Source organism: Salvelinus namaycush, chromosome 18, assembly GCF_016432855.1.
Source record: "Salvelinus namaycush isolate Seneca chromosome 18, SaNama_1.0, whole genome shotgun sequence".
In the NCBI taxonomy this organism is placed as follows: domain Eukaryota; kingdom Metazoa; phylum Chordata; class Actinopteri; order Salmoniformes; family Salmonidae; genus Salvelinus; species Salvelinus namaycush.
In genome coordinates this window covers 18,351,705-18,371,423 of record NC_052324.1, presented here as the reverse complement: position 1 = coordinate 18,371,423, position 19,719 = coordinate 18,351,705, and the positions used below count along the sequence as shown (strand labels likewise).

Below are 19,719 nucleotides of genomic sequence, written 5' to 3'. Positions count from 1 at the left end.
TTTCTTCATTCTTCTCTGCAGATCCTCTCAAGCTCGGTCAGGTTGGATGGGGAGCATTGCTACACAGCTATTTTCAGAGATCGGTTTCAAGTCCGGGCACTGGCTGGGCCACTCAATGACATTCCAAGACTTGTATTCAAGTTCTGTATTGTCTTGGCTGTGTGCTTAGGGTCGTTGTCCGGTTGAAATGTGAGTCTTTGCCCCAGTCTGAGGTCCTGAGAAATCTGGAGCAGGTTTTCATCAAGGATCTCTCAGTACTTTGCTCCGTTCATCTATCCCTCGATCCTGATCCTGAAGTCTCTCAGTCCCTGCCACTGAAAAACATCCCCACAGCATACTGCCACCACCACGCTTCATCATAGGGATGGTGCCTGGTTTCCTCCAGACGTGACACTTGGCATTCAGGTCAAAGAGTACAATCTTTTTTTCATCAGACCAGAGAATCTTGTTTCTCATGGTCTGAGAGTCCTTTAGGTGCCTTTTGGCAAACTCCAAGTGGGCTGTCTTGTGCCTTTTACTGAGGAGTGGCTTCTGTCTGGCCACTCTACCATAAAAGGCCTGATTGGTGGAGTGCTGCAGATATTGTTGGTCTTCTGGAAGGTTCTTCCATCTCCACAGAGGAATTCTGGAGCTCGGTCATAGTGACCATCGGGTTCTTGGTCACCTCCCTGACCAAGGCCCTTCTCCGCAGATTGCTCCGTTTGGCTGGGCGGCCAGCTCTAGGAAGAGTCTTGGGGGTTCCAAACTTCTTCCATTTAAGAATAATGGAGGACCTTCAATGCTGCAGACATTTTTGGTACCCTTCTCCAGATCTGTGCCTCGACACAATTCTGTATCGGAGCTCTACGGACAATTAATTTGACCTCATGGCTTGGTTTTTGCTCTGACATGCACTGTCAACCGTGGGACCTTATATAGACAGGTGTATGCCTTTCCAAATCATGTCCAATCAATTGAATTTACCACAGGTGGACTCCAGTCAAGTTGTAGAAACATCAAGGATGGTCAATCTAAACAGGATGCACCTGAGCTCAATTTTGAGTCTCATAGTGAAGGGTCTGAATACTTATGTAAATAAGGTATTTCTGTTTTCGCTTTGTCATTATGTGGTATTGCATGTAGAGATTGATGAGGAAAAATATTATTTTATCCATTTTAGAGTAAGACTGACGTATGAAAATGTGGAAAAAGTCTAGGGGTCTGAATACTTGCCGAATACACTGTATCACCTATTTGGCAAAATTGAGTGACAGATTATACAGATAGCAGATCAGCTCATGAATAATGGGGAGTTGAAGAGAGGAAATTGTTTAAATGTCAAGGTATCTTAACTGGGCCAACCCTGTATAAAAAAACATGTCCATATATCTACTCTCATATCTTTTGTTGACGTCACCTGTCTTTGGGATTGTCTCCACCCCCCTCCAGGTGTCGCCCCTCTTCCCCATTATCCCCTGTGAATTTATACCTGGGTTCTCTGTTTGTCTGTTGCCAGTTCATCTTGTTTGTTCGAGTCAACCAGCGTGTTTGTGTCTCATCTCTTGCTTTTTCCAGTCTCTCTCCCTTCTGGTTTTGACCTTTGCCAGTCCTGACTCCGAGCCTGCCTGCCTGACCACTCTGCCTGCCCCTGAGCCTGCCTGCCTGCCGACCTGTAACTTTGCCCCCTCTCTGGATTACCGACCTCTGCCTTACCCTGACCCTGAGCCTGCCTGCTGTCCGGTACCGTTGGCCCACCTCTGGTTTGCTGAACCCTGCCTGCATGGACCTGTCTATCGCCTGCCCCTGTTGAGATATTCAACTATTGTTAATTCGACGTGGTCTGTATCTGGGTCTTACCTTCATACCTGATAATTGATCACACATTCTCTACCAAAGCTCTCATATGGGCAGCAATACGAGACAGCGCAGAGAAGTGGGGTATATTTTATAGCGGTATTTCTGCATGCATAGGTGAGATGTGCTTTGATAATGCAACCAATAGATTACATAATAAAGTTAGGAATTTTCGTGAGACAGGATTTGGAGTTTCAGTGGGATTGGGACATTATGAAAATAGCCTAGGCTCTATATAAGTCTATATAAAGCTACTACATGAGTCAATAGAACAAAGAATACACTTGATTTAGGCTCAATTATTGCATGCTAAATGTTTCTGATCAGTGATAGATGAGCAAATGAATAAATGAGCTACCACTTCCACTTGTCCAGCTAGAGATCAATTAAACAAATATACAGACAGAGATTCAGTGAAACAAAATCACATTGATTGATTATCAGCCAAGTCACAGGTTTTCGGTCGGGAGTAGGACAGCCTGAAGAGAAAACTCCACTTGTATAACATACTAGCAAAATGTTCTTATCAGCTAATATATAAGCAAACTAAAATAAAAATTGTCATTAGCACTCACCTCAACTTAGCTAACATTTCCCCAGCCTAATTTTTACCAAATATCCAAATGGAGATTCAGTGAAAACAAAAATCTGACATTGATTGATTTATCTAGACGAGTCCCCCTGTCACGACTTCCGCCGAAGTTGGTCCCTCTCCTTGTTCAGGCGGCGCTCGGCGGTCGACGTCACCGACCTTCTAGCCATCGCCAATCCACTTTTCATTTTCCATTGGTTTTGTCTTCTTCCATCACAGCTGGTTCCAATTCCATCAATTACATGTTGTGTATTTAACCCTCTGTTCCCCCCCATGTCCTTGTCCGTAATTGTTTGTTGTAGTGCTTGTGCACGGTATGCTGGTATTTACCGGGTTTTGTTTGACCCATTTATTGTATTGTTCTGTTGACGGTGGTTTATGGTTATTAAACACAACCGTTGTAAATCAGTTTCCGCTCTCCTGCGCCTGACTTCTCTGCCGCCAGTAGCATTGCATTACAGAATTACGGACCAAAACTATGGAGTCAGCAGGAGCAGGTACCCCGGGTATAGGGGTGGGGGAGCGCGTCCGGGAGCCCGCAGCAATGCTCCAACATCTTGGCACCGCCATGGACCGCGTTGTCCAGACAATGGACCGTTGGGAGAGACAGGGAGTTCTTCCAGCGCCTCCACCTGCACAACCGGGGTCTCCCCTGAGTGCCCCTCTTCCTCCTGGTCCCAGTGGGATTCGTCTCTCCCTGCCCCAGGAATACGACGGGAAGGCTGCGAACTGCCAGGGGTTCCTTTTACAACTGGACCTATACCTGGCCACCATCCACCCGGCTCCGTCGGGCCGTGAGAGGGTGTCCGCCCTCGTCTCGTGCCTCACCGGGAAAGCCCTGGAGTGGGCCAACGCCGCGTGGAGAAAGGGAGATGCGGCATGGGACCAATTTGAGGAGTTCACCCGCTGTTTCCGGGCAGTCTTCGACCACCCGCTCGAGGGTAGAGTGGCGGGTGAGCGCCTCTTCCATCTGAGGCAGGAGACGAGGAGCGCCCTGGAGTTTAGGACCCTGGCTGCCGGCGCGGGATGGAACGACAGGGCCCTGAACGACCATTAACGCTGCAGTCTGCGTGAGGACGTCCGTCGGGAGTTGGCCTGCAGAGACACCACCCTCACGTTTGACCAGCTGGTGGACCTGTCCATCCAGCTGGACAACCTGCTGGCTACCCGCGGACGTTCAGATCGGGGTCTGGTGGCTCCATGCCCCCGCACCCCCTCTCCGATACCTATGGAGCTGGGAGGGGCGGTGCACAGGGAGACTGGAGAGGGTTCCAGCTCATGCACCATCTGTGGCCGCAGAGGTTACAATGCCGGTCGGTGCCGGGTAGGTTCCTCTGGGGATCGAGGCAGCAGGCAGGGTACCCAGAGCCCTCTGTTGCTCATATGTTTGTCTGTCACTTTTTCTGAGTTTTCCCCGCATTTCCAGCATAAGGCACTAGTCGATTCAGGCGCGGCTGGGAACTTTATAGATAGATCGTTCGCCCATAGTTTAAGGATCCCCATTTTTCCCGTGGCTGTGCCCTTCCCCGTTCACGCCTTAGATAGTCGACCATTAGGGTCAGGTTTGATTAGGGAGGCCACCGCTCCTCTGGGCATGGTGAAGCAGGAGGTGCACAAGGAGAGAATTAGTCTCTTCCTTATTGACTCTCCTGCGTTTCCCGTGGTGCTAGGCCTACCCTGGTTAGTTTGTCATGACCCCACTGTTTCTTGGCCACAGAGGGCTCTCACGGGGTGGTCGCGGGAGTGCTCGGTGGAAAGTCCAGACCAGGTCTCCACCGTGCACATTCCCCCTGAATATGCCGATTGTGTGACAAATCTCCTGGTAGACAGACGCTGCCCTTCCCAGGAGTCACGGACTATCCTACCAACGAGACATTAAAAACTGTAATATCTTATGTTTCACCGAGTCGTGGCTGAACGATGACACAGATAAACCCAGCCAACTGTATGTTTCCATGCATCGGCAGGACAGAACAGCTACGTCCGGTAAGACGAGGGGTGGTGGTGTGTGTCTATTTGTCAATAACAGCTGGTACGCAATGTCTACTATTAAGGAATTCTTGAGGTACTTCTCGCCTGAGGTAGAGTACCTCATGATAAACTGTAGACCACACTATTTACCAAGAGAGTTTATCTATATTTTTCGTAGCAGTCTATTTACCACTGAGACCGGACTCAACAAGCTGTATAAGGTCATAAGCAAACAAGAAATGCTCATCCAGAAGCGACACCCCTAATGGCCGGGGACTTTAATGCTGGCAAACTTAAATACGTTTTACCTCATTTCTACCAGCATGTACAACCAGAGGAAAAAAAAAACTCTAGACCACCTTTACTCCACACACAAAGACGCATACAAAGCTCTACCTCGCCCTCCATTTGGCAAATCTGACCATAATTCTATCCTACTGATTCCGGCGTACAAGCAAAAAGTAAAGCAGGAAGTACAACTGACTATAGGACTGTTTTGCTAGCACAGACTTTTTTATTTAACTTGAAAGCACTGTTTGTGTGTGTGGATGTCCCTAGCATTACCAAAACACAAAGAGCTGTGATTGGATCAGTGGTTCACCTATCAGTGCCTTGATGGACTTAGCAACAGTAAAAAGGGATGATGTGTAATGAAACTAGGGTGCACGTCCCTTTTTTGCGACCATCAGGTGACGTCCCCGTGACAAACCGGAATTAGACAAAAACCTCCAGTGCAGCATGACACAACATCCCAAGAAAGTCCTAAAAACGTCCTTGGGGACATCCCCGGGAACAACCGGGAACTAGACAAAACCTCCAGGGGACCATGACATAACGTCCTGATGACTTCAGGTCACCATTTGGTGACGTTCCAGGGACATCCTTACAACTCATTGTTTGCAGGACAGGACTAAAAACACATCAAATGGGATGAAAAAGTTGTGTTTGTCACACGGATGAATGATCAGACTTCTTGGCAGTAGCCCACTGACACAGTATCCGGCGCATAGCAAAGCTTATTGGTTTTATTCATGATACTGTCTGTGATTAAAACAAATGTTATCAGAGAGAATTGAATTAACTACAAATGGTGTTTGATCAGATATCATCATCACGATTTAATAATTTAATCGTTGCCTAAAAACTGAGGCTGTGATCTGGGGTTTTGCTAACTCAATCTGTACACTAGCCAGCTAATGGTGCACAGACTAAACACATTTTCTACAGCAATCTGATTCCCCCTCATGTAATTTACCATGCAGCATACGGAGGTGATGGCACTACATTGTCAATATGAGCAGTAATACATCTGTAATAGAGAATGAAACCTGCAAAAACAATCTAATGGAAAGCTAATGAAACTATCAGGTGTGGTTTGACCATGTTATCACACTCTGACTGGATCTCTGGTCCCCTGGTCACTAGCGATCACCACCACTGGGCTCATTATGTTGACGACTAAGTGTTAAGCCTGACTTAATGGTACACTTGAACAGTGATAAAACAGCCAGACAGCTGCTGAGGCCCAGACCAGAAGAGACACACAGGACCCCTTAATTAACTGGCCGCATGGTGGTGAAGAGCAGGGCTAGAACACCGGCTGTGTGTGTGGGCAGGGAGGTGAACAGTACACAGATACTGAACATACACACAGATGTACTCCTCTGTTTACGAGAGGCAAGGTAATAAGACTTCTTGAGGAGAGGAGATCCTGCCATCAAACCTCTTCCTTTGCTCTCCTTGTTGTTATTATGTGGCCATTGACCCCATGAGGCAGAGCGACTGAGGAGACTGTGAGTGAGAGGCAATTTCAAATGGATTTAAAGCAACAGTGATTAAGATACATGGGCACTGGGGTGACAGATGAAGAGAGCCAAGGGAAAAGGCTTATTTTCAGCCCCACTGCTTAAGTAAACATAGATTCCAACACAGGGGAGTGGAACAGGAAGAGAGAGACTGCTGCCAACTTGATTTAAATCAATCTCATTCAAATAAGTTGCTACATATTCTAGTACTTTATCGAAATACCTTGAAAACATGAAAACATTTACATTACTAAGACACACAGCAAACACTATGGGATGAGAAGCTACTGTATGGCCTGTTGACGGTGAGAAATCCCAGCTAAAGCATTAAATCAGAACAGTGCATGTGCCTGCCAGTGTGCTCTGGGAATAGCAGCACTGTAAGCGCAGATGGACCTATTGAGGTTGAGGGAGAGACCAGCTCCTTCAGCTAGACCTTCCATCGCCACTTCATTTGATATTCTCAAAAAAGGAGGTGAGGTGCATCCATGCAACGCTCACCACTGACTGACTTAATATTGGTCTCCTCCAGGTACCATTCCCATTTGGGTATACGAATGGCTGAACAAAGGATATGCTGAATAATGCATTCCGGTTGTCCTGCTTTTTGGGTCATCCCCTTTTTAGCCTATTGAATCCCACCTACAGAATAGACACAGCCCTTGTGACTGTGGCACCTGTGTTTGCAGAGTTTACCTTTCAACTTCAGGGGGAATAAGATCTATAGGTAAGAGATGTACAGCATGTCATAAAAACGATAGGCAATTTGATATTCATTTCTTCCTGATACCATCAAATGGATAACAGAATACATGCAAGCCAAATAAATAATTGCGGCATATAGAGAAAATGGATTCTGGAACCCCAGACAGGACTCTCACACATACAGTAGTTTGGAGGAAATATAGTAGCAGTAGAACAAGTATTATCTCTAAGCAAGACAACATAAATCTCCACCTGTCTATGTTGAAGGCAAAGGAAACACCAACATAAAGTTTCTTAATAGGGCATTGGGCCATGACGAGCTGCAAGAACAGCTTCAATGCTCCTTGGCATAGATTCTAAAAGTGTCTGGAACTCTGTTGGAGGAATGTGACACTATTCTTACACAAGAAATTCCATAATTTGGTGTTTTGTTGATGGAGGTGGAAAAAGCGGTCTCAGGCGCCGCTCTAGAATCTCCCATAAGTGTTCAATTAAGTTGAGTTCTGGTGACTGACACACACACACACACACACACACACACACACACACACACACACACACACACACACACACACACACACACACACACACACACACACACACACACACACACACACACACACACACACACACACACACACACACACACACACACACACACACACCCTTTAACATCCCTATACTCCTGTTGGCTCAGCCCTAATTGATGTGCTCTTGATGTGTCACCCCCGGCAGCATGGCAAATGGCCCAAGACAATACCCAAGGACCAGTCAGCCCTTCCCCCATCAAGGGGTCAACATGTATCTATCTCTCTACAGTATGCAGAGGACTGACTATTAAATGTGTGATAGAATAACACTATTGCCGCCACGTTTGGTATTTATCTAAAACTTGTCCTCTGAATAGAACTCTGACGCTATCTATATGGATATATGAACTCTGTGCTTACTTGTAGTTGTTCAGAGTGAACTCTGATGACATTGTATGCAATTGTCCTACCCAGCCAACCCCCTAAGGTCATCACACATTGATGTGACCTCCTTCCAAGAGGATGTTTTCTGGTTTGATATGATTGGATATCTTAGTTTATCTATCTTTGGTTTGGTTTGTGGATTGGTCAAAAATAGATTTTGAACATAAACAAATAAGTCAGATCTGGTATAATAGACTGGTCTAATAGACTTGACATAAAATAGTAAACATAAATCTAGGACACTCAAATTAGTATGATATGTTACGTTTGGTATTGTTACATAAGATAGAAGGTTACTTAAGGCAAAAATAAAAGGAGGGTGGTTGGGGTGAATGGATAGGTATATAACATGAACGTCTGGTACCCAAAGGTTGTGTGTTCAAATCTCATCACAGACAACTTTAGCATTTCAGGAACTTTGCAACTACTTACTACTTTTTAGCTACTTTGCACCTACTTAGCATGTTAGCTAACCCTTACATAACCCTAACATTAACCCTTGAACCTAACTCATAACCTTAACCATAACCTTATGACGGGCTGCCGTCTTATTGGCTCTCAACCAACCATGCTACTTTTTTGTTTTTTTTGCGTTGTTCATAACTTGTTTTGTACATAATGTTGCTGCTACCGTCTCTTATGACCGAAAAGAGCTTCTGGACATCAGAACTGGGATTATTCACCTCAAATTGGATGAGGAGTTCTTCTTCAATGAGTCAAACGCGAGGGATATACTGCAGACACCCGACCAGGCCCGATCCCCGTGATTCGCTGGAGAAGGAAACGGAAATTTTGAGGCAAAAGATCAGGGTGCCTTGCAAGGATCAGGCGACGAGTGGCTAATCTGCCCTTACCCTCTGTTCTGCTAGCTAACGTTGAATCGCTGGAAAAGAAATTGGACAAACTGAAAGCACGTATATCCTACCAACGGAACATTAAAAACTGTAATATGTTATATTTCACTGAGTCATGGCTGAACGACGACATTAAGAACATACGGTACAGCTGGCGGGTTATACACTCTATCTGCAAGACAGAACAGCAGCCTCTGGTAAGACACGGGGCTGTGGCCTATGCATTTATGTAAACAACAGCTGGTGCACAATACCTAAGGAAGTCTCAAAGTTTTGCTCGCCTGACGAAGAGTGTCTCATGATAAGCTGTAGGCCACATTATCTACCAAGAGAGTTTATCTGTATTTTTTGTAGCTGTCTACATACCACCACAGAGCGAGGTAGGCACTAAAACCACACTCAATGAGCTGTATTACGCCATAAGCAAACAGGAAAACGCTCATCCTAAAGCGGCGCTCCTAGCGGCCGGTGTCTTTAATGCAGGGAAACTGAAATCAGATTTACCGAATTTCTATCAGCATGTTAAATGTGCAACAAGAGGGAAAAAAACTCTAGACCACCTTTACTCCACACACAGAGATGCGTATAAAGCTCGCTCTCACCCTCCATTTGGCAAGTCTGACCATAATTCTATCCTGATTCCTGCTTACAAGCTAAATTTAAAGCAGGAAGCACCAGTGATTCGGTCAATAAAAAAGTGGTCAGATGAAGCCTCAAATTGGAACTCTATTGTATGTTTCCAGTGCATACCGGGTGTGTGTGTACCGTGGTTCACTTGTGTGTGTGTGTGTGTGTGTGTGTGTGTGTGTGTGTGTGTGTGTGTGTGTGTGTGTGTGTGTGTGTGTGTGTGTGTGTGTGTGTGTGTGTGTGTGTCTGTGTGTGTGTGTGTGTGTGTGTGTGTGTGTGTGTGTGTGTGTGTGTGTGTGTGTGTGTGTGTGTGTGTGTGTGTGTGTGTGTGTGTTACAGGGCTGTTTTGCTAGCACAGACTGGAATATGTTCCGGGATTCTTCCGATGGCATTGAGGAGTACACCACATCAGTCATTGGCTTCATCAATAAGTGCATCGATGACGTTGTCCCCACAGTGACCGTACGTACATACCCCAACCAGAAGCCATGGATAACAGGCAACATACGCACTGAGCTAAAAGCTAGAGATGCCACTTTCAAGGAGCGGGACTCTAACCTGGAAGCGTATAAGAAATCCCGCTATGCCCTCCGACGAACCATCAAACAGGCAAGCATCAATACAGGACTAAGATCGAATCGTACTACACCGGCTCTGACGCTCATCGGATATGGCAGGGCTTGCAAACCATTACAGACTACAAAGTAAAGGTCGACCGATTAATCAGAATGGCTGATTAATTAGGGCCGATTTCAAGTTTTCATAACAATCGGTAATCGGCATTTTTGGACACCGATTATGGCCGATTACATTGCACTCCACGAGGAGACTGCGTGGCAGGCTGACTACCTGTTATGCGAGTGCAGCAAGGAGCCAAGGTAAGGTGCTAGTTAGCATTAAACGTATCTTATAAAAAACAATCAATCTTAACATAATCACTAGCTAACTACCCATTGTTGATGATATTACTAGTTTATCTAGCTTGTCCTGCGTTGCAAATAATCGATGCGGTGCCTGTTAATTTATCATTGAATCACAGCCTACTTTGCCAAATGGGTGATTTAACAAGCGCATTCGTGAAAAAAGCACTGTTGTTGCACCAATGTGTACCTAACCATAAACATCAACGCCTTTCTTAAAATCAATACACAAGTATATATTTTTAAACCTGCATATTTAGTTAATATTGCCTGCTAACATGAATTTCTATTACCTAGGGAAATTGTGTCACTTCTCTTGCGTTCTGTGCAACAGAGTCAGGGTATATGCAGCAGTTTGGGCCACCTGGCTCGTTGGGAACTGTGTGAAGACCATTTCATCCTAACAAAGACAGCCAACATCGCCAAACGGGGGATGATTTAACAAAAGCGCATTTGCGGAAAAAAGCACAATCGTTGCACGAATGTACCTAACCATAAACATCAATGCCTTTCTTAAAATCAATACACAGAAGTATATATTTTTTTAAACCTGTATATTTAGTTAAAATAAATTAATGTTAGCAGGCAATATTGTGTCACTTCTCTTGCGTTCATTGCACGCAGAGTCAGGGTGTATGCAACAGTTTGGGCAGCCTGGCTCGATGCGAACTCATTTGCCAGAATTGTACATAATTATGACATAACATTTAAGGTTGTGCAATGTAACAGCAATATTTAGACTTATGGATGCCACCGTTAGATAAAATACGTAACGGTTCCGTATTTCAGTGAAGGAATAAACGTTTTGTTTTCGAAATTATAGTTTCCGGATTTGATCATATTAATGACCTAAGGCTAGTATTTCAGTTTGTTATTATATTATAATTAAGTCTATGATTTGATAGAGCAGCCTGACTGAGCGGTGGTAGGCAGCAGCAGGCTCGTAAGCATTCATTCAAAGAGCACTTTCCTGCGTTTGCCAGCAGCTCTTCGCAATGCTTCAAGCATTGTGCTGTTTATGACTTCAAGCCTATCAACTCCCGAGATTAGGCTGGCAATACTTAAGTACCTATAAGAACATCCAATAGTCAGTCAAAGGTACATAAAATACAAATGGTATAGAGAGAAATAGTTCCATAATAACTACAACCTAAAACTTCTTACCTGGGAATATTGAAGACTCGTGTTAAAAAGAACCACCAGCTTTCATATGTTCTCATGTTCTGAGCAAGGAACTTAAACGTTAGCTTTTTACATGGCACATATTGCACTTTTACTTTCTTTTCCAACACTTTGTTTTTGCATAATTTAAACCAAATTTAACATACTAAATAGATTTTATTGATGTATTATATTAAGTTAAAATAAAAGTGTTCATTGTTCATTCAGTATTGTTGTAATTGTCATTATTACAAATATGAATATAAAAATCGTCCGATTAATCGATAACCGGCTTTTTTTGGTCTTCCAATAATCGGTATCGGCGTTGAAAAATCATAAATCGGTCGATCTCTACTACAAAGGGAAGCAAAGCCGAGAGCTGCCCAGTGACACGAGCGTACAAGACGAGCTAAACTACTTTTATGCTCGCTTCGAGGCAAATAACACTGAAACATGCATGACAGCGCCAGCTGCTCTGGACGACTGTGTGATCACGCTCTCCTCAGCCGATGTGAGTAAGACCTTTAAACAGGTCAACATTCACAAGGCTGCTGGGCCAGACAGATTACCAGGACGTGTACTCCGAGCATGCACTGACCGACTGGCAAGTGTCTTCACTGACATTTTCAACCTCTCCCTGTCTGAGTCTGTAATATCAACATGTTTCAAGCAGACCACCATAATCCCTGTGCCCTAGAAAACTAATGTAACCTGCCTAAATGACTACCGACCTGTAGCACTCACGTCTGTAGCCATGAAATGCTTTGAAAGGCTGGTCATGGCTCACATTAACGGCATTATCCCAGAAACCCTAGACCCACTCCAATTTGCATACAAACAGATCCACAGATTATGCAATCTCTATTGCACTCCACACTGCCCTTTCCCACCTGGGCAAAATGAACACCTATGTGAGAATGCTATTAATTGACTACAGCTCAGCGATCAACACCATAGTGCCCTTAAAGCTCATTACTAAGCTAAGGACCCTGGGACTAAACATCTCCCTCTGCAACTGGATCCTGGACTTCCTGACGGCCGCCCTCAGGTGGTAAGGGTAGGTAACAACACATCCGCCACGCTGATCCTCAACACGTGGGCCCCTCAGAGGTGCGTGCTCAGTCCCCTCCTGTACTCCCTGTTTACTCATGACTGCAAGACCAGGCACAACTCCAACACCATCATTAAGTTTGCTGATGACACAACAGTGGTAGGCCTGATCACCGACAATGATGAGAGAGCCTATAGGGAGGTCAGAGACCTGACCGTGTGGTGCAAGGACAACAACCTCTCCCTCAACATGATCAAGACAAAGGAGATGATTGTGGACTACAGGAAAAGGAGGACCGAGCATGCCCCACTGCAGCCCCAGACGGGGCTGGTTGAGAGCTTCAAGTTACTCGTGTCCACATCACCAACAAACTAACATGGTCCAAGCACATCAAGACAGTCGTGAAGAGGGCACGACAAAACCTATTCCCCTCAGGAGACTGAAAAGATTTGGCATGGGTCCTCAGATCCTTAAAAGGTTTTTTAGCTGCACCATCGAGAGCATCTTGACTGGTTGTATCACTGCCTGGTATGGCAACTGCTCGGCCTCCGACCGCAAGGCACTACAGAGGGTAGTGAGAACGAACGGCCCAGTACATCACTGGGGCCAAGCTTCCTGCCACCCAGGACCTCTATACCAGGTGGTGTCAGAGGAAGGCCCTAAAAATTGTCAAATCTCCATCCACCCTAGTCATAGACTGTGCTCTCTGCTACCGCACGGCAAGCGGTACCGGAGTGCCAAGTTTAAGTCGAAGAGGTTTCTAAACAGCTTCTTCCCCCAAGTCATAAGACTCTTGAACACCTAATCAAATGGCTACCCAGACTATTTGCATCGCTCCCCCCTTTTACGTCGCTGCTACTCTCTGTTGTTATCATCTATGCATAGTCACTTTAATAACTGTACCTACATGTTCATATTATCTAACCGGTGCCCCCACACATTGACTCTGTACCGCTACCCCCCTGTATATAGTCTTGCTATTGTTATTTTACTGCTGCTCTTTAATTACTTGTTACTTTTTATTTCTTATTCTTATCTGTATTTTTTTTTTTACTGCATTGTTGGTTAGGGGCTCGTGAGTAAGCATTTCACTGTAAAATTTGATTTGATTACTCCGATTTCAGAGCACTCGTCTGAGTGTGCCAGAGTGCAGAATAAATGGCAAATTTACGAATGCTCAACACCTGTTGAATATGGCCGGTGTCGGTAAACATTGCCAAAAAAGCTTAAATTGTTGCCAGCAGCACAGTTGCAGTTATCAACACTCTGGATAACATATAAACAACCTAACCAGCTCTGCCTGGGCGAGTAAAATGGTCAGTGAACTGTTCTCTCACGTTAGCCAGTTAGCTTGAGTGCTTGGCTGTTGTTGATAGGACAGAACGCTCAGATCAACCCTTGAAGAGATGGGTGGGACTAAAGCTTAAGAGGGTGTGAACGATGCTGAATGGGTGTAGACAAAGAAGAGCTCTTCAGTAGGTACTGTACTAAAACATTCAAAGGCCATTTTCTCAAAAGTGAAGTTACAAGTTTATCAACTTTCAAAGAAGAATTACTTTCCCAATGTTCCTCAAATGCAGTGTATGATATACCATTTTGTCGCTCTGTGTCTCTGCTTTTATCCAATGTAAAAAAAAAAACACCATTTCAAATTTTCACATATGGACTTGGTCTTTTACCAAATAGGGCTAGCTTCTGTATTACCACCCTTACTGAATGGCTAAAAATGCATTAAGGAGGAAAGAAGTTCCACAAATTAACTTTTAACTAACACTTTTAATTAACACATCTGTTAATTGAAAATGCATTCCAGGTGACTACCTCATGAAGCTGGTTAAGAGAATGCCAAGTGTGTGCAAAGCTGTCATCAAGGGAAAGAGTGGCTACTTTGAAGAATCTCAAATATAAAATATATTTTGATTTGTTTAACACTTTCTTGGTTACTACATGATTCCATATGTGTTGTTTCATAGTTTTGATGTCTTCACTATTATTCTACAATGTAGAAAATAGTAAAAATTAAGAAAAATCCCAGAATGAGTAGGTGTGTCCAAACTTTTGACCGGTACTGTATATACATTTGTATATAGAAAATATTACCGTTGGTGTAATATTACCGGAAAATTACAACATTTCCCCCCAATGTCGCACTAATGCAATTCCACAAAATACACAACATGTGCAGCAGAAAATTTGCCAAAAATAAAATAGCACTTTATCCAAACAGGTTGTCTCATGGAAGCCGTTGGCCTAGCGTATTTACTTCACACAAAGTCACCATGAATTCAAAGCACACGCATAATTGACACTGCCGTTCTCAGTTCTCATCAGAACTTAACATTTGATCCCGGTCAGACACAAGCCCGGTGAACTGAACCCCGAGCACAGGCCTGGTCCGACATTACAGAAGTTAAATGAGCCCGAACCTGATAAAAGCCAGAGTGAGTGAGGAGACGAGGAAATAGCCATTGGGCCTAGAAAAAGCGCAGAGAGAGGAAAACTCACCTTAGTTATGATTAACTGAATTATGAAAATACTGGAATATAGTAGGTTAATGCAAAAGCAATAGTCGCTTGATGACTGCATGGGAAGTTGAAATAGCTCTGAATATCATTACTCTCCACTAGCAAAGACATGTATTTTTCAATTTAACATTAATAATCTGCCTCAATTCCCAGTAAGACTGCTAACATCTATGATATTTTCTGAGAAATGCTTTAATCCACATCAAATCTAATTTCCTCCAATATTCCCTTATTTCTAATGGACAGTTTGGGAACGTGTGGCTACATTTAGAAGATAAGTTGGGCTACTATGTAATACATCAGAAAATAGGGTTAGTTGTTATTAACCAATTATAACCACAGTGTGCTACAGGACAGTTATTGGTCTGATAAGCACTTCACTATAGTTGTTTCCTATATGTCATAGGGAAATAGTTGCATTTGCATTTGGAATTATGCATTTCTAAGATAACTTATTGTTTTCAAATACGTGACTTGACATAATAAAAAGTAAAGTAGGTTACGTATGAGTGAAAACATCAATCATGTCATATGAGACTCACCGCAGAGTGAAGTTCTTCGGGGAGGAGGAGCTGGTCGTGAGGATGTTGAAAGTGGCGATATCTTTCTTCAGGGGTTTGGAGGAGGTCTGAATGACAACGGCCTTTCCCAGCTTGAGTTGAGACAGAGATGCAGCTCCCTTGGGCACCTGAAAGAGGCGTACACTGCCGATTCTCTGCATTGGAGTAACAGGGACGTACTCAGCCTGCTGCTGCTGCTCTGAGCTACCCCAGCGGCCCCCATCCCACTCCCTGCACTTCCCGTAGGCACTGGGCCGGGCCTGGTAGTAAAGCTCTACTGTGTTGCCCTCTGTTAGGTACAGCTTCTCCCGGCTAGAGCTCTCTGCTGCGGGACTAAACCAGTTGGCTACAGGCTCCAGCTCAGCCATGCAGGTGCCCCTCTGACCTCCAAGGGCACAGGAGCCCCTTACCTCCTGGGTCTGCCAGAAGGCAAACAACATCACACAGGGCAACTCATCATTTAACCCCTCTTCTCCCCTGTCCCAGTCCCTCCCAGCCACATAGAACAACACCCGCACCTTGGGCATGGAGGAGTAAACCTGGGGGGTCAGCACAAAGAACTGAACCTTCCAGTTATAGGTGAATACCCCCGGGGCCCGGAACAGCTGCACAGACTGGATCAGGTCTAGAGGGACAGGCTGCTCTTTGGACAGGGGCCCATAGCTGACGTTGACAACAGGCGGCCGGCTGGCTCTCAGGATGACAAATGGCTGTGTCTGTGTCTGCAGGCTGGAGTTCCTCATGATGTCCTGACCGGTCTCCTTGAGGAAGAAGCAATCTGCATCTCGCACCTGGTAGTTGACTGGAAGGAACACGGGAAATGGCAGAGAGCTCTTGGTGTTGTCTGACATCTCCTGACTGTCCAACTCTGTGGGAAAGCAAGAGACAAAACATTACCCCAGGTTAACAGACAGTGTTGTTTTGAAGACATGTAGAGGAAATTCATGTTTATCATTTTGGATGGACTAGTGAGTTACTAGACCCTTAGCCTCTCCTAATAGCCTACGCCTTGGAACTCACAACCTCCTGGCTACTGTCCTGCTTCTCTAAACTCTATCTAACACCCCTTCATGATCAGGGTCAGGAGTTCTATAACATGGTCCATTGTTTCTTGGTTATATCAAGAGGTCAGGAATAATTCCTGGTCTTTATCATTATTTTTTTAATGCAAAAATATCCTATAAAAATATTGGTTCAACAGGAAATACTAAAAAGAAACCATCCAGAAAAGTCCAGGAACTAGACTTGAGGCAAGCAGATCAACTGGATGTGACCTCTTCATTAAAGTGAAAGGGCTAGCACTGACCTTTTACTTAATCTTCGAATTCCCATGACACAGTAGACAATAGGGCCTTTATATTACAAATTATAGCAGGAGCAGCTTAAGGTTATTACTGTGTGATGCAGTGGCCCGGCACACTGGTGGGACAGCATCAGAACAGACTCCATTGCCATTATATCATCCATCATCTAGATCAAGTCAATCCCATTATCAATGTGATTTCAGCTCAAACCATTAACGTAAAACAAAATGGCAAAGTAGCAAGCAATAACATCTACATGATCTGATGACATGAAAACAGAACAAATTATATTGAACAAAAATACAAACGCAATATGCAACAACTTCAACGATTTTACTGAGTTACAGTTCATATAAGGAAATTAGTCAATTGAAATAAATAAATTAAGCCCGAATCTATGTATTTCACATGACTGGGCAGGGGAGCAGCCATGGGTGGGCCGGGGAAGGCATAGGCCCACCTGCTTGGGAGCCCGGCCCAGCCAATCAGAATGGGTTTTATTACAGACAGAAATACTCCTCAGTTTCATCTGCTGTCCGGGTGGCTGGTCTCAAACAATCCCATAGATATAGGAGCGGGATGTAGGGGTCCTGGGCTGTCGTGGTTACAAGTGATCTGCGGATGTGAGGCTGGTTGGATGTACTGCCAAATTCTCTAAAACGACGTTGGAGACACCTGTGGCATTGTATTGTGTGACAAAACGGCACATTTTAGAGTGGCCTTTTATTGTTCCCAGCACAAGGTGCACCTGTGCAATGAGCATGCTGTTTAATCAGCTTCTTGATATGCCACACCTGTCAGGTGGATGGGTTATCTTGGCAAAGGTGAAATGTTCACTAACAGGAATGTAAACAAATTTGGCAATATTTTATTTCAGATCATGAAACACAGGACCAACACTTTACATGTTGTGTTTATATTTTTGTTCAGTATAGTTATTGCCTTTGTTTTCTGTATGTTATTGCATTTGTTTCCCACACAGGGCAGAATTGTAATTTTGGGTGTTTGGAGTAGCGTGAGGATGTCGAAAGAGACAACAGCATGAGAGCCCTTTGATCTGGCCTAAAAGCATGAGGGTCCGCAGGCCAGCATCCACTCTCATTTTGCGGCCATTTTGATAGATTACACAGATTATGGCAGCTGACCTGAGGCTGCACTGTCAATGGGAGGCTAATTGGCCTACTTGGTGTGTGTGAGTGAGAGTGTGAGAGAGAGGGAGAGAGAGGGAGAGAGAGAGAGAGAGAGAGAGAGAGAGAGAGAGAGAGAGAGAGAGAGAGAGAGAGAGAGAGAGAGAGAGAGAGAGAGAGAGAGAGAGAGAGAGAGAGAGAGAGAGCAAAGCACCAACTGCCTGGTATGTGCTCATTACCGGATATTATCTCACAAACTGCCAGTTAATAAACTGTCTGTTCAAAAATAATGAAACCAAGTCTATTATCCTCTTAAGGGTAGGCCTATAGCTTGCATTGCAGAATAAAGTCAGATGCTTGTTCATGAAAAATGGGCACATTCGGTTCTGCCAAGAGGACAACCTCATCCAAAGACTAGCCTATGAGCCCTGCAATGTAATGTGATTCTATTCATCATGAACTATGTCAAACTAAGAATACACAATGCATGCATCACATACCCCAGTGACAAGTCAACTATTTGTAGATATCATCAACAATGTCCCTCTTGACAACTATTCTTGATCCCATAACTGTCATAAACTTGTGCTTACCACAGAGTTGACTAAGATTACAGACATAATGATCTGCATCTGTAGAGACACATGTTTTAGTTCCATTTGTCAAATTATGACAAAAGAGAATGGCACATCTGTCACTGGATTGTTGATGGCTTTTTTCCTGAGGAGGAGGAGTGTCACGCCCTGATCTGTTTCACCAGTTTTTCTCGTCCTCCTGGTTTTTGACCCTTGCCTGTCCTGACCCTGAACCCGCCAGCCTGACCACTCTGCCTGCCCCTGAGCCTGCCTGCCTGCCGTCCTGTACCTTTGCTTCTGTTGCTGTAATAAACATTGTTACTTTGACACGGTCTGCATCTGGGTCTTACCTTATCCTGATAAGGAGGGCTTGGAGCTTTTCGTAAATTTAACTTGGTCTTGTCCCTCATGGTCTGTGGCGTGTGACATCATCCCTCCTTCGCCTGCTTTTATCGCTGAGCAGCCATCGTACTGAGGCTGTGGACTCGTTGGAAAGCTTTACAAAGTCAGGGAAACATAACGGAGCCATGTCTACGTAGCGACAACCCAAAGAGAAACACAAATTGATTTATTTTCTTCTCTCACACAGATGTGTCTCAATCTTTTTCTGTAGGAGAAGGCTGGGTCTGGGGCCTGGGCTTGGGCTGTCTCCACCAGTGGCTACTGACAGATGTGCTGTTTAATACCAGAGCTGGCAACATCTCCCACCGCTGTGAATAAGCACTCACTGGGCCTTTTCTGCTTCTGCATCTTTGCAGGAGGGAGATGTGCTGCAACTGTTCTTCTTCCCATAGGGTGGAGCACAATTGGCCCAGTGTCATGACGGTTTGGCCAGGGTAGGCCGTCATTGTAAATAAGAATTTGTTCTTAACTGACTTGCCTAGTTAAATAAAACATTTGAAACATGAAAGAGCCTTCTCCAAATTGTTGCCACAAAGTTGGAAGCACAGAATCTTCTAGAATGTCATTGTATGCGGTGGCATTAAGATTTCCATTCACTGGAACTAAGGGGCCTGGCCCAAACCAAGAAAAACAGTCCAGACCATTATTCCTCCTCCACCAAACTTTACATTTTGCACTATGCATTCGAGCAGGTAGCATTCTCCTGGCATCCACCAAACCCATATTCGTCCGT

The 19,719-nt window shown here is 44.6% G+C and overlaps 1 protein-coding gene across 1 annotated transcript in view; it reads right to left on the bottom strand.

Moving 5' to 3' along the window:
- Positions 1-19,334, bottom strand: part of LOC120062852 (transmembrane protein 132D) — a 62,269-nt gene extending 42,935 nt beyond the window's left edge. Inside the window, exons 1-2 of the mRNA XM_039012922.1 lie at positions 19,313-19,334; positions 15,561-16,446 (exon numbers count right to left, since the gene is read on the bottom strand). Coding sequence (XP_038868850.1) covers positions 15,561-16,446; positions 19,313-19,334 — 908 coding nt within the window. The remainder of the gene's footprint in view (positions 1-15,560; positions 16,447-19,312) is intronic.
- Positions 19,335-19,719: the final 385 nt, after the last annotated feature.